The sequence below is a fragment of the Alosa alosa genome, chromosome 18 (genome assembly GCF_017589495.1).
Source record: "Alosa alosa isolate M-15738 ecotype Scorff River chromosome 18, AALO_Geno_1.1, whole genome shotgun sequence".
In the NCBI taxonomy this organism is placed as follows: Eukaryota; Metazoa; Chordata; class Actinopteri; order Clupeiformes; family Clupeidae; genus Alosa; species Alosa alosa.
This window is the reverse complement of record NC_063206.1, coordinates 18,602,480-18,617,479: the sequence shown is the minus strand read 5'-3', so window position 1 is coordinate 18,617,479 and position 15,000 is coordinate 18,602,480. Positions and strand designations below refer to the sequence as shown.

Here is a 15,000-nt window from a genome sequence, read left to right as displayed (position 1 = left end):
GAGAAGAGAAGAAGAGGAGCGGAGAATGGTGAGAGGAGAAGAAGGGAAGAAGGGAAGAAGGGAGGAGGTAAAAGAGTGAGGAGTGCAACGTGAATGTATGGCAGAAAAGAGGAAAGATGGACAGAGGAGAGGAGCAGGGGAAAGAGAGAGGGAGAGGAAGTGAGAGAGTAAGAGGGAGAGAGGTGGTTAAGGGTCAAACAGGAGAGTGTTTGATGCACAGTTAATGCCAGACAAAAACTACAAGAACAGACATTAACGTCAGACCTGAGTGCTTTAAATGGTCCTTGCGAGAGTTATGTTTTTTTTTTCTTCTCTGCTGCCACAAAAAAATCAATACTAATTTTCATAGACACACTTCAATAAGATCCTGCCCCGAATTGAAACAAAAAAACTTTGTTAATTTACATTCTGCTTGGACCTAATTATTTTACTGCATAACACCAAAACAACACTAAAAGACTGTTGTACCTTAAGAAGAAGGTGCTGTGCTAACGAAAACCGCACGAGTCACATACAACCATATCCAGCCGAAAGACACAATTTATCCACTGGGCCTTCATGGAGTCCCTTTCCAATTTCAGTGGAATCATTTCGGAATTAGAATGAGGCATTTTAAAAGCAGTTGAAAAAAAAATCAAAACGGTATAAAACGGTATAAAATAAATCAGAATAAATAAAGGTGGGATCCCTACAAAAGGAACACAATCTAGTATTCAGGTGAGTGTCCATGTGGGAGAAAGAAAGAGAGAGCGAGTGAGAGATAGAGAGAGAGAGAGAGAGAGAGAGAGAGAGAGAGAGAGAGAGAGAGAGAGATTGTAGAAGCAGATAACTAAATGAGTTTCTTTCCATGGGCATTAACAGAGATGTTCTGAGCCGTTTGTCAATGAAAACAAGCTGCAGGTTTAACACACCTCAGGCAATGCAACACAAAGCTCACATCGGGAGGCCAGTGGACAAACTGGGTAGAACTTTTTTTTGCTTCTGTTCTGTACAAAATGAACATGGCCTGTGTTCCACACATTGTTATCTATTCAATTCAAGAATGCTTTATAGGCATGACAAGCTCACTCATATTGCCAAAGCAGTAATACAATAAATCTGAACACATACATGTCAGTAGATTTTCATAAGAATAAAATAAATAGAAATAAAATAAATAAATCTCTGCAGAAGTTATGTCTAATTTGCCTAAGCAAAGGCTAACCAGAGATGGCTACAAAGGCAAACTAAACGCCATCGTTTTGGTTCTTAGTCCGCTGTCAGCGGTTTTTTCATGGAACACCCACTACTCTCAAGGTCTGCCACCTCTCCGCGATTGGCTATTGAAAAAAGCTTTGTTCGAAATCAGAGACATTCCCCCCACCCTATTTTCCCCTGAATCCAAGCGTATTCCTCTAGACTAAACATCTGTAGGCACAGTAAAGGCCTGATTGGTGGAATGCTGCACTGATGGTTGTCCTTCTGTACGCTTCTCTCATCTTCACAAAGGAACTCTGAATCTCATTCATAGTGACCATTGGGTCCTTGATTACCTGTTTGACCAAGGCCATCCTTATTGTTTGGCTAAGCGGCCAGATCTAGGAAGAATGTTGGTTGTTCCAAACTGTTCCATTTGAGAATAATGGAGGCTACCATAATCTTGGGCACTTTCAATGCTGCAGAAATGTTCTTGTACCCTTCTCCTGATCTGTGTCTTTATACAATCCTGTCTTGTAGGTCTACAGACAATTCTCTCAACCTCTTGGCTTGGTTTTCACTCTGACATACACTGAGACCTTACATGGACAGAGGTGTGCCTCTCCTAATAATATCCAATGAATTCATTTAGGCACAGGTGGACTCCAATCAAGTTGTAGAAGCATGTTAAAGCAGCACCAAAGAACTTTTCCTCTGTCGCACGCACGCTATTTGTTTATCCAGCAACGGCTTTGCAAATAACGATGTCCATAGACAAGGTAGAATATGTTGTAGAATATATCGAACTACAAACCCGCTACCCGATCTGGCAAACTTACATAGTGCGGTTATAGCCGATAGAGGGCCGCGAAGCGAATGCAGAAGTGCCGTTCACCCCGTTACGAGTTGATGAACCACGGAAACAATTTTGGAAAAATGATTTTAAGGTACAAAAAATGTCCATGCAGATATGTACATAACATGTGTAGGCCCAGTATGTCCCAAAATGACACCTGAACATAAGGCTGGGAGGACCAGACTTGAATCAGGAACCCCCTTTGATGAGCTCCTGGCAGCTCCACCAGGAGTCCACCTCCTGAGTTCCTGGTTGGTATCCCATAAAGACCTGGGATTTTAAAATCTTGGTGCTATAATTATTCTGTTTTATGTAGAGTATTAATCCTACTTTTACTCACCCCGTAATGCACTCCAGAGGCTCTCATCCAAGTAAAAAACACGTAACAACATAATAAATGTGTGAATAATGAATAAGTGGCTTCAAATAACTGACTTCCTTAAGCCAACACTGTTCAAAAATGTATTTTTAAGATACGTTTTTTTAAACATAGCTAGTTATTGTATCATCTCCAAATTAATTTTGATGGTATAATGTCGTGTTAGCCATTCAGGACATGCACTAAAATTATATTCTGGGACCGAGCATGATTGTGGTAATGTCAAAAAGACAGGGTAAAACATTGCCAATTATATTACTGCCAAGACACCATTTAGCATTTTAGCTTTTGTCAGTGGCAACTGAGATGCTGGCATTTTTTCCAGGGTTTTGCATTCTTTTTAGTGAGTTAATTCTGTAGTAATAGACAGAAACTACTTTAATGTTAATGATTGACTGGAGACTTTTAGCATTTAATATATGAGCATATCATTATTCACTGCATTATTACTCAATAAATAGTTGCTTTTTTCTGTAAATTCTGATAGTTATCCCTCTATGACAGCCTTGTTTTTTCCTTCCAGAACTGCGTTTGACCATTGGACCTTTTAGTGGTACACAGTACCAGACTCTAGGGGCTGTTTCACCCACTATGGGAGCTCTATGGTGCTGTTTACACTGTGGTAACTCACAGAGAAGCTGTAGGTCCTGATGGTCTCAAAGTCCAGTGGGATGGCCACGCGCACTCGGATGTCGGCTCGGCCCTGCACTGAGGTCGGGGAGATGGTGAAGTGATCCGAGTTATTCCCCGTCAGAAACACCTGAAACATGCTGTTCACTCCCTATGGGTGAGAAACAGAGGGAAACATGGAGAAGAGAGAAGCACTGAGAAACAAAGTCATACAAGTACACATTACCTAATCCCCACCCAGTAGTAGATGAACCGAGGCACACCAGAGCACAGTGTCCTGACTCCTGCTCAACCGGTGGAACTTGCGGAGGTGCAGACTGCGGAGTAGTTGTATGAAACTCAGGGCAGGCTTCAACATGAATGACAGAACCCAGACAAAGACTGGCACAAACTGACACTGACCCCTCATTACTGTCACCTCTCCCTCTTCCACATACACCTCCCTACTTCTTTTGTCTGTACTCTGTGCTCTGTCTTCCCGTGTCAGTCAGTGCATGTGCTGCCTGTTGTTATCTGTCCTGTCTGCAATGCAGAGGGACTGTGTGGGGCGCGTTCGAGCCGAGCGGTGGTGGATGAGCTTGCAGCGTGAACACGCCCCGGCGAAATGAGCTGTTGGCCACGCGGCGAGAGGAAGATGATGAGGCTCTTCAGTGAGCGCTAATCTGCTGGAATCTATTTGACAGCACAAGCCACTCAGCGCCACAATGCCTGTGATTGATCCGGCCACAAGAAAATTGTTTCGGAGTTCAATAAACATTTAACCTCGAGTGTTTGCTCTATCTCTCTTTTTTTCATTTGAATGAGACAGAATGAAAAAACAGGAAAATGACAAAATCGAATGTGAGTGAGAGAGAATGAAAAAGGCAAAAGATCAAAAAAAGATAGACAGTACTCACAGACACACAGACATACACATATACACAGAGAGAGAATGAGAGAGAGAGAGAGAGAGAGAGAGAGAGAGAGATGAACAAACCTGGGTTAATCTACACTGTAATCTTCATCCCCATTGTGTCTCTTACAAACACTCTCTCTTTCCCAGCAGAATACCCAGTGTGATATGCTCTCTAATGAATGGGAAATTAAACTGATTGGCCAGAAGAATGGGAAATTAGAGACACGTTCAATATTCCCACCTGTCGTTGACTCAACAAGTCTTGGCGGCGGCACACTGAAACACTGCAGTGAGATGTCTTATCTCCACACATATATCACTCAGTCTGCCAGTGCCTGCAAGCTATTAGCTATTGCTAATTAGTTATTAGCTATTAGTTATTATATACTGTGTATATATATATATGTATACATATATATATATAACCCCCATAATAAATAAATAAAACATAACAAATCTATCGGGCTGCTCCTGTTGTGAGTAACACTTTGAATTCCACTATTTGCATCCATACAGTATGTCTCGTTGCAGGTCTAATTTGTACACACAGACCACCCTGGCAGGTTCAACACACCCCTCCGTGCTCACAGCTGCAGCAGAACCACTGTCTACTAGCACAAGGATGGCTTCAGCAAGCTGTCAGTTCAGATGAAACAAACGTCAAAACATATCCTTCTCTCTGTCTCTAACACACACTAGAAATAAACACTGACACACAAACACACAATCATTCACACACGTACCCATGCCTCTTTCTTTGTCTTCAACGGTCTACCTTTTGCTTTCTGCTTCCTTATTCCTCTCTCTCTTCCTTTTTCTCTCTCTCTCTCTCTCTCTCTCTCTATCTCTATCTCTATCTCTATCTCTATCTCTATCTCTAACTCTATCTCTCTCTCTATATATATATATATATATATATATATATATATATATATATATATATATATATATATATATATATATATATATATATATATATATATATATATATTAGGTGTGAATCTCTCATGTAAAAAAAGATATCCGATTCGCGATGTAGATACATGGGCACGATTCGATACAAGAAAAGATACATTTTTATAAAAAAAACGATTCGATGCGATTCGATGCAATTCGATGCAGTTCAAGAATGGAAAGCATTCTGAAAGATTTTTTATAATTTGCTCAAGGTGCACATTCATTTTATGTTATCAATTATCATGGTTGTCAATTAGGCAACAAAATGTGTGAATATGATTATCTAAACTGAGGTTTGTTTCATATACTGTATTGAAATGAAAAAAGAATAGTCTACATTTCAGTCAAACACAGCAGCCAAATACAACATAAAAATAAATTTGTATAGACTTTACAGATTTTATAGTTATATCTGATTGTTTTCATGGAGCTGTAGCCTTGTTGAGGTAAGACAATACCGAAATAAAATAAAACAGTGCTTAAGACACTCTTGGCCTTTTCTCATATAGGCCTAGCCTACCCTACAAGAATAAAATAGGCCTACAAATCAATGAACTCTCAGGCCTTATTTTGTTCCAACAGTAGACCTAATGCAGAAACCTAAAATGCCACAAGTCTGAATGAATATGAATTAAAAAATCATTGGCTAATAATTTATGCATCGTTTTAGCAGCAAGGGCCAAATTATTATTTAACATTAAGGAAACCCTTCATCAAAGGTAAGGCTACTCTACAGACTATCGCTGCTGTTTAGGAATGCTGTAAGTTCTTAATTTCAGTGCTGGATTTCAAAAACAAAAGCCGACCGAGTGCAAGTTGTCACATGCTTAAGTTGCAATAGATGTATCGGTAATGAGGTCATTTGACAACTTTGGGCAATGAATGTAACCAAAAAACGAACTGCATTACCCACAATTCCGCGCTAACGATAGTTTTAAAACCAAAAGTGGGTGAACGCGGTGCTTGGAACGTAAATGAGCCGCCTGAGCGAAAGCAGAAAAGGTTGTGCACCGATTCATAACAAGTAAATCGATATAACGACCGGTTCATTTCAGTTTTTTTCCGATATGGGGCTTCACGTGATCGATGTAGCAGATCTTACACGTTAAAACGGATACCGACACGTATCGGTTAATCTTTACACCCCTAATATATATATATATATATATATATATATATATATATATATATATATATATATATATATATATATATATATATATATATATTCACCAGCCACTTTATTAGGTATTGCTAGTACTAGGTTGGACCCCCCTTTGTCTTCAGACCCCCTTCTTCCTCAGAGATTTTGGTCCATATTCACATAGCATCACACTAGTTGCTGCAGATTTTTCGGCTGCACATCCATGATGTGAATCTCCTGTTGCGCCACATCCCAAAGGTGCTCTATTGGATTGAGATCTGGTGACTGTGGAGGCCATTTGAGTACAGTGAACTCATTGTTATGCTGAAGAAACCAATTTGAGATGATTCAGGCTTTGTGACATGGTAACCATGAAAAGGTGGGTACACTGTGGTAATAAAGGGATAGACACGGTCACTAGAAATACTCAGTTGGCTGTGGCTAATAGTGGGCCAAGAAAATATCTCCCACCATATCACCAACACCAGCACCACCAGCCTGATTCGCTGCTACAGGATATAAAGTATAGTATATATACTCTTTTGCTCCTGTGAGGGAAATCTGGTCTCTGCATTTATCCCAATCCGTGAATTAGTGAAACACACTTAGCACACAGTGAACACACAGTAAGGTGAAGCACACACTAATCCCGACGCAGTGAGCTGCCTGCTACAGCGGCGCTCGGGGAGCAGTGAGGGGTTAGGTGCCTTGCTCAAGGGCACTTCAGCCGCTCCTACTGGTCGGGGTTTGAACCGGCAACCCTCTGGTTACAAATCCGAAGCGCTAACCAGTAGACCACGGCTGGATGGATCAATGGATGGATCAATGCTTTCAGGTTGTTCACGCCAATTTTGACCCTACTATACGAATGCCGTAGACGCATCAGACCTGACAACAGTTTTCCAAACTCAATATTTTCCTATTTTGGTGAGTCCATACGAAATATAGCCTCAACGTTCTGTTCTTAGCTGACAGGAGGGGCACTCAGTGTGGTGTTGCTATTACTGTAGCAAATCTGCTTCATGGTCCGACATGTTGTGCATTCAGAGATGCTCTTCTGCATAGCTCTGTTTCAACAAGTGTTTATTTGAGTTACTGTTGCATTTTGATCAGCTCGAACCAGTGTGGCCATTCGCGTCTGACCTCTGGCATTCACAAGGCATTTTCTCCCAGAGAAGTGCTGTTTACTTGATACATGTATCTTCTCTTTTTCGGACCATTCCTGTAAACACTAGAGATGGCTGTTTCTGAAATACTCCAGCCCGTCTGACATCCCAAAAATCACCTTTCTTTCCCATTCCGATGATTGGTTTGAATTTCACCAGAACATCTCAGCCATGTCTTCATGCCTAAACGCATTAAGTTGCTGCCATTTTATTGGCTGATTAAAGATTTGCATTAATGAGCAGTTGAAAAGGTGTTCTAATAAAGCAGGCCGGCACACACCCATCCCTCTCCTCCTCAACTGACCTATCACAATACCACAGAGTTTAACGTGAGGAATGATGGCCTGGATCGATGCAAGCTACTACAGCTGCAGAGTACGACAACAATTCTTGCGTGTGTGTTTGTCTGCCATGTGGCAGCAGCGCCTCTTAAGAGGCCATTCAGCATGCGGTTGTGTCACCGCCAACTGTCCACACACATAATTGCCCACCCATTTGCAGCCTCCTGCGGCTCAGAGTTGAAGCCTCCCTGTCACAAACACTAAAACACACGCTGGCAGACACACACATGCCTTGCCATAGACTTTTTCGCAAAGGGTGGAGAAGAGAGAAAGAGAGAGAAGAGAAGAGAGAGCAGGTATCCAGGTAATAAGCTCTTTTTATGAACATTTTGTGTGTGTGTGTGTGTGTGTGTGTGTGTGTGTGTGTGTGTGTGTGTGTCTGTTTGAAAAAGAGAGAGAGAAAGAGAGTGAGAGTGAGAAAGAGAGGGGGGAGAAAGAGAAAGAAACAAAGAGACAGAGAGAGAGAGAGAGAGAGAGAAAGAAAGAGAGAGAGAGAGAGAGAGAGAGAGAGAGAGAGAGAGAGAGAGAGAGAGAGAGAGAGAGAAAAGAGAGTTTTACTCTCAGGGTAAAATCTTCAGTTCAGGGGGTGAAGCATCAGCAGTACCCTCCTCAGACTGACCCCAGATCTGTGTAAATCCAATCCAGTGATGGGCTCTAGAGACTTGCCCAGGCCTGTTTAGACGGGAAAAAAAATGCTGCTGAAGTCTCCTCAAAATACCCCACTTAGTGGCCCGCGCTATCCTGCCACAAGTCAATAGGTGTATTCCAACTACACAGGCAATGTCAGTGCAAAGCTGCACCTAATTTCAGATAAAAACGTGTGCTGTATCGCATCAGAAACACACACATTCCAAAATTGAAGCACTGCATCTCACGTGAGGATAGGGACAAATAGAATCATTGACTAACTGTGTGCTGCTACATACTTTCATGAATGACATTGCCGTGGAACACACACAGAGAGAGAGAGAGAGAGAGAGAGAGAGAGAGAGAGAGAGAGAGAGAGAGAGAGGGGGGGGGCGGGAGAGAGAGTGTGAGAGAGAGAGAGAGAGAGGGACAGAGGGAAGGGACAATCAAAGGGAGGGGACAATCAAAAGTAGAGAGACAATGAAAGACTATTTTTCAAACACACACACACACTCACATATACACGGGTCAGACTCTCTACACCTCTACACATTGCACATTACACACACACAAACACATGCACGAACACACACACACACACACACATGCAAAACACACACACACACACACACACACATGCACGAACACACACACACACACACCCTCCCTTATCACCCGTCCTGCTCCCACAGCACATAGCGTAAAGGCTCCCCTTCACCACACCTTCTCCGCATCACCATACCGACAGAAGCAAACACATTAACACATGCGAGTGATTAGAGCTGCAGTTGGAACTTTCTCTTCCTCCCCTCTACTCCTCTCTGTCATTCCCTCCATCCCTCTCCACTTCCTCTCTCTCTCTCTCTCTGTCTCTTTCCTCCCCTTCCCTGCTCCCTCCATTAGTTATGCTTCTTTCACTTCAACTCAGTCTTCCTTCTCTTCCCTCTCCCTCCTTCCCTCTCTCCCTCATTCCCTCTCTCTCTCTCTCTGTCCCTCTCTCCATTCTCTCGTCTGGCGGTTATCTGTCAAATAGCACGCTGGCGGCCACTGTGTTGGAATCAATCAGAGTTGACTAGCTCTCGGCTTATCTGCTCCAGGGGTGATTGATTTTCCTCGTTAGGTATAATTTGATGCTCTATCCCATCTCCTCCAAAGCAAATTAAATTGTAGTCAAGCTGAATGTGGGGGAGTGTGGTAGCTGGCGAGCGAATGAGTGAGCAGGTGAGGGCGTAAGTGTGTGGCAGTGTCTGTCGACTTGGGTGTGTGTGTGTATGTGTGAGGTAATGGAGAGAAAGTGTCCTTTTCTGTCCCACATGGGATGCTGACTGTGTACTCAATTATGTGAGGGTGTGTGTGTGTGTGAGTTGTAGGTAATGGAACCTGACATATACACATGCTGTAAGCATGCATAACACACACACACACACACACAATCCTTGAATAGAAACCTATTTGAACACCCCCCCCCCCCTCTCTCTGTATACACATATCAACACATACTGTATATCACCACAAATAACTGTCCTCATTTCTCTCTCACACACACACACACACACACACGCACACGCACGCACACGCACGCACGAGGCACGCACACCACACACACACACACACACACACACACACACACACACACACACAGACCCCTGTGTGTCCTCACCTCGTCCTTGTCCTCAACCTGGATGAAGAGGGGCAGGGCGAAGCCCACCTGGGCCAGCTCGGTAATGCGTACGCGGTACTCAGAGCTGTTGAACTTGGGCGCATTGTCATTCTTGTCGATCAGGAGGATGGTGAAGGTGGTCATCACCGTGGCGTCTGATGGGGACCGGTCATCGTTCAGCTCTGTTGCCTGCCCCAGAAGGGATAGTCAGTGTGTGTATACCGGTACATGTGTGTGCATGGAAATAAATGTAAAAGTTCACAAAATGTTAACAATTTGTACAAATCTTGATTAGTGAACAAAATAGTAAGTAAAAACAAATCACAGAAACATCTTAACAAGTTGCATTTTCTTCAAAAGCTTTCCTCTAAACACTGATGGAGTATGAAAACTCAGGTATACTGTATATAACTGTAAAACAACAATAATCAAAGTTAGAACAGTTGAAAACTAAATTTGAAAGCAAAACCCCAAATCCCCCACCCCTGCTGTCTCCAGCCCTGTCCTTCAAAGCAGTGCAGTGCAGTGCAGAGAGGTCACCAGCTCCGTGACTCTGCAGTGGGACCGCGAGGAGTGCGAGGGAGAGACCAAACGAGCGCAGCGCCTGTCAGATGGAACGTGCCCGACGGTCAGCTCTCAATCTCCTCCCTCTATTTGCAGGCCTTTCATTATTGGATCAAGGGCACACAAAGCAATCATAAAAACACACTCTAAAGTGGGGGGCAAGTTGGGGCCAGGGCACACTGAGCACACTAACGCCACGCCATTTAAGAAGAAAGAATCCTATTGTGGGAGACACAATTACATTGCCTCTTTTTCAATGCCTCATTCCCTCCCTGCTCTCTCTCTCTCGTTTTCTCTTCCCTTGAAGTGGCTGTAGAGATGCAGGACTTAAAGAGAGAGATGAGGGTGGTGTCTTTATTGATGGGATGATGACAAGTGGAATTGGAGGAGCGGTTTCGGCAGTGCCAACAGCCCTTCGATAATCACGGGATTGCATCGGTTTGCCTCTTAACCTCTCCCTCCGCCCCATTTTTCACAACGCTTCACTCACTCACTCACTCACTCACTCACAGACACACACAAGCTCACACACACACATGTGCACTCTCTCTCTCTCTCTCCCACACACACACACACACACGTCGGTCCCATTGCACTGACCTCCACCTCCACGTAGTGCACACTATCTAAGCTTTGTGAAGTTGAAAAATTAGTTTTATTACTTTGGCACTCCAAATCAATAGCATCGCTAAAGAGCGGGGTGAGGTGGGGTTCTAGAGTAAGAGCTGGGGAAGGAGGGAGGGATACAGAGAGAGTAAGAGAGAAAGGGCGAAAAAGGAAAAGGAAGAAAATCTATATCTTATGAATATGTTTTTGGAAATTTTCCTTTCTTCCATTCGCCTGTGTGTGGCTCTCCTAGACTTTTGTCGTAATCATTGATTTCAATTAAGGGGAGAAATTGCACCTGGAGTGGGCTGGCAGAGGGGGAGGTTTTCACACACACACACACACACACACACACACACACACACAGACAGACACACAGACACACAAACACACTGTCAGATATACAGAGTTAGAAGTATTATCTGTGGCCACTGTTACATTAAAATACATATGGCTGCATGAGACCACTCTTGTGTGTGTGTGATTAACTCCATCTTACTGTATGCTCTGGTACAGCGTGCTGTGGCCTGTAGTCTGAGAAACACTGAACGAGGTTTATTTGTCTCGTGTCCCTGTGTGTGTCTCTCTAGTTAAGGAAAACAACACACAGAAGCCAAATCGTGTGCTCTGGCAAAAATAAACTAATTTGTGCCTTGGATTTTCATTTTTAATCAGGTGTGACTATGAGTGATTTAGCACACTGGAAACAAGACACAAAACAATGTGCAAAAAAACACAAGCTATGAATAAGAAACTACGATGTGTTTCACAACAACGAGCGTGTGACATTCACAGGTGTCCATGTAAACAACAAGCTTCTAAGTCTTTGTCTAATCTTGACGGGAAGGAAACCAACTCACAGACAGCTTCCTGTGAAGTGGTGTTGATGCAAGAGAAGCGAAGAATGAGATGTAAAAAGAAGCAAACACGAGGGATGAAGAAAAGACAGGACCGACAAGAGATGACGAGTGAAGGCAAGAAATAAGAGGAGGGGAGAGAAGAAGAGAAGAGGAGATGAGGAGATGAGGAGATGAGCGGAGAGAGAGAGAGGATGGCGGACAGGAGTGAGATGAAAGACAAACGCTTGATCTGAGAACTCCGGAATTTTCCGGCACCTGCTCTGCTCCGCTCTGCTCACGCCTATGATATGTTATTCCAGCTCTGTCACCGACCTGGCAACAAACAGCTCAGTCTCTGACTCTCCAATGGCTCCTCCCCCCACTCTCTTATTGATGCATGTTAATGAGCTGAGGCTGGTTAGATATGACCATTCTAATTGCTGCTTTCTTCTTGCCAGTGTATGGAAATGGATGAAGCCTCAACTTCAGGAGTGTTCAAGTGCGGCAAAAAAAGGTGGCAAAAAAAAAGTGGCAAGCCGAGGGGGGGATATGAGCCTGAAACTAAAGAGAAGCCGTGAGAGAGATACAGAGCTGAAGAGGAAGAGGGGAAGAGAGAGTAAGGCTTGATTATCATAAGATGAGAAAGGACGCAAGATGATCAACACGATGGAAGCTGGAAATAAGATGAGGAGGTGAGGAGAGGAGAAGAGAAATGGAAAAGAAAAGGTGGATTGAAGGAAATGGCACAGAAAACTGATTGATGAACAAAGGATGCAAAGGAAGGGAGAGAGAAGGGTGGCGTACACTGATAAAATAAATGGTGAAACAAGGCAGAAGCCTGGAGAGGAGTAAAAGAGAGAGAGAGAGAACAGGACAGATGAAGGCCATCCTACGCTCATACGGGCCCAGAGGGTCGAGCTAAACTGGGCTTACACACCAGACAAAGTGGAACAAAGTGTTTCCATCACTCGCCTCTCCACCTGTCAATCCATTCATCCATGTAACCTCGTCCCTCCCTCCTATACAGGCTTGGGTGATTGCAACTTGGAACTACTAGAGCCACAGAACACCAGGGACAGATCTGCTCTAATCAGACAGACCCCATAATCGGAACAATAACAGCTCGTATGGAACTGTGGTGCTCAGAGTGTGGGTAACTTTAAATATAGTCACTGTGGACCGTTGTAGGTGTGTCACTGGGTAAGAAACAATCTGGTGTTGGCAATGTTGAAGCATTATTCCCTTCAATTGCTTTTTGATATTCTTGGATAATCTCCAGTGGATTTGTTCTCTGTGTTCGTTGTTCATTTTCTGTTTCAACAGACGAGGAGATCATTGTATTTCAATACATAAACCTCTAGACAATGTTCCAATATTGAGTCTTGATATCTGAAACACAATTTTAGAAAAATATGACTCGCTACTTGTTCTCTATCTCCAATAGTGGTGGGTGAGCGAAGTGAGGCTAACAGGCATTGATTCTTGTTATTGGGTCAAGCGTGAATAAGCAGCTCATTACAATACAATCAAAGAACAGCGAGAAGATTTTACTGTTAGATCAATAATGCATTCAGCTCCTGAGCCGCTTACAGAAGAACGGAGACCAACAACCGAGGCAATGAAAGAAAGAGGGGGGCGGGGAGTGAGAGAAAAGGTGAAAGAGGGATGGAGAGAGAGAGAGAAAGAGAGGAAGAACAATACTTTCACAGTGGTGTAAAACACTGGAGCTTGACAGATACTGCATGGTTAGCACCTGCATAGCACTCTCCAGGTAAGCATGCAAGGTTTATATATAGAATTATAACTATGCCCCATATCATCTTCATATATGCAACTAGGACTTTTATGGAGCTCATGTCAGCCATAATTTTGACTCTAGCTGGATAAAATTCCCTCAGTCAGCTGGCTTCTTCCTTAGCCCTTTCATAGCAAAGTAGCAATCCGACATTGAGATAATGTCAGAAGCTGATCTACTCCACTAATGCACATTAACTTGTTCATACTAATGGACATATCCTTAACACCCATCCTTCAGGTATTAAAGATTGATTAAAATTATGTCATTGTGTTCTACAAAGAAAGCTCAGTCAAACAGCTGTTGATGGGTATGGATGTCAACTGGAAGTTAATTTGGTAATGGAAGCCTGTGGCGAAGGTCAGATGGCTTTGCCTGCCTGCTGGAGCTCCTTTGAACCCATTTGTCCCTCCCCATTCCCATGATGACCAACCAATCAGCAAACAATACCTTCACAGTGAGGATGAATCCAGCGGAGTAGAGTGGGTCCTCTCTGTCCAGCTGACCATTGACGGTGAGTGAGCCGCTGATGTAGTCCAGAGCGAAGACGCTGTTGGTGTTTCCTGAAGAAAGCAAAGGAGGAGAGCAGGGGACAGGCGGAGGAGATAGTGTCAGAGATTGCCATCAGGTGAAAGATTACTTCTGCGTCAGGTGGAGGCACATGGTGGATATGGATGGACTAGTGCATTGACATAATGTGAATACACCACATACAGGTTTAAAGGCACAGGGAACATAACATAAGTCTAAAAAACATCTTGCTGACTTGTCTGCAAGTTCTATGAAATAGAAACAGGGAAGCAACTCTGAGAGCTTCTCTATGCCCCACTCTCCTGCTCTCTCCCTTTACCTCCCTTTCTCTCTCTCTCCTCGTCTACTATCCCTTTACCCTTTCTCTCTTTCTGTCTATCTAAACCCTCTAGCAGCTGGTGTCTCTGTTCGCTGCACACTAATTATGTCCAGCAGATGGAGATGGGAGACCTGAGGTGATCAGACTTTCCAGTGCACCTCCTCTTACATCACTCCATGCATGTCCACCTCCCTCCCTCCCTCCCTTCATCCCCCCCTCCCCTCCACCATCCCTCTCCTGTCCATCCCCTCATCTTTCAGCCCACACCCACCAAACACATCTTCATCCCAACTCTATCCTCCTGGTAATATCTCTCTCCTCTATCCTCTCTCTCTCTCTCTCTATCACTCTCTCACTATTCTGTTCTCTTATCTCATTTACAAAATCAGTGTAATCTCATCATGAGTGTTAGCCATTGTTATGCTAAATTGGACAAGACCAATCACTCTATTGCAGTGCCCGTGCTAATCTGTGCAGGACTTGTTTGCTCTCACTTTATTTGCTCATTTGGTCCG

General features: G+C 43.6%; 1 protein-coding gene across 1 annotated transcript in view; it reads right to left on the bottom strand.

Annotated features, from left to right (window-relative positions):
* The window catches only part of LOC125311269 (cadherin-23-like), a 45,064-nt gene that overhangs the window by 21,081 nt on the left and 8,983 nt on the right, over positions 1 to 15,000 (bottom strand). Inside the window, exons 2-4 of the mRNA XM_048269165.1 lie at positions 14,086 to 14,198; positions 9,832 to 10,020; positions 3,043 to 3,192 (exon numbers count right to left, since the gene is read on the bottom strand). Of these exons, the coding sequence (XP_048125122.1) occupies positions 3,043 to 3,192; positions 9,832 to 10,020; positions 14,086 to 14,198 (452 nt within the window). The remainder of the gene's footprint in view (positions 1 to 3,042; positions 3,193 to 9,831; positions 10,021 to 14,085; positions 14,199 to 15,000) is intronic.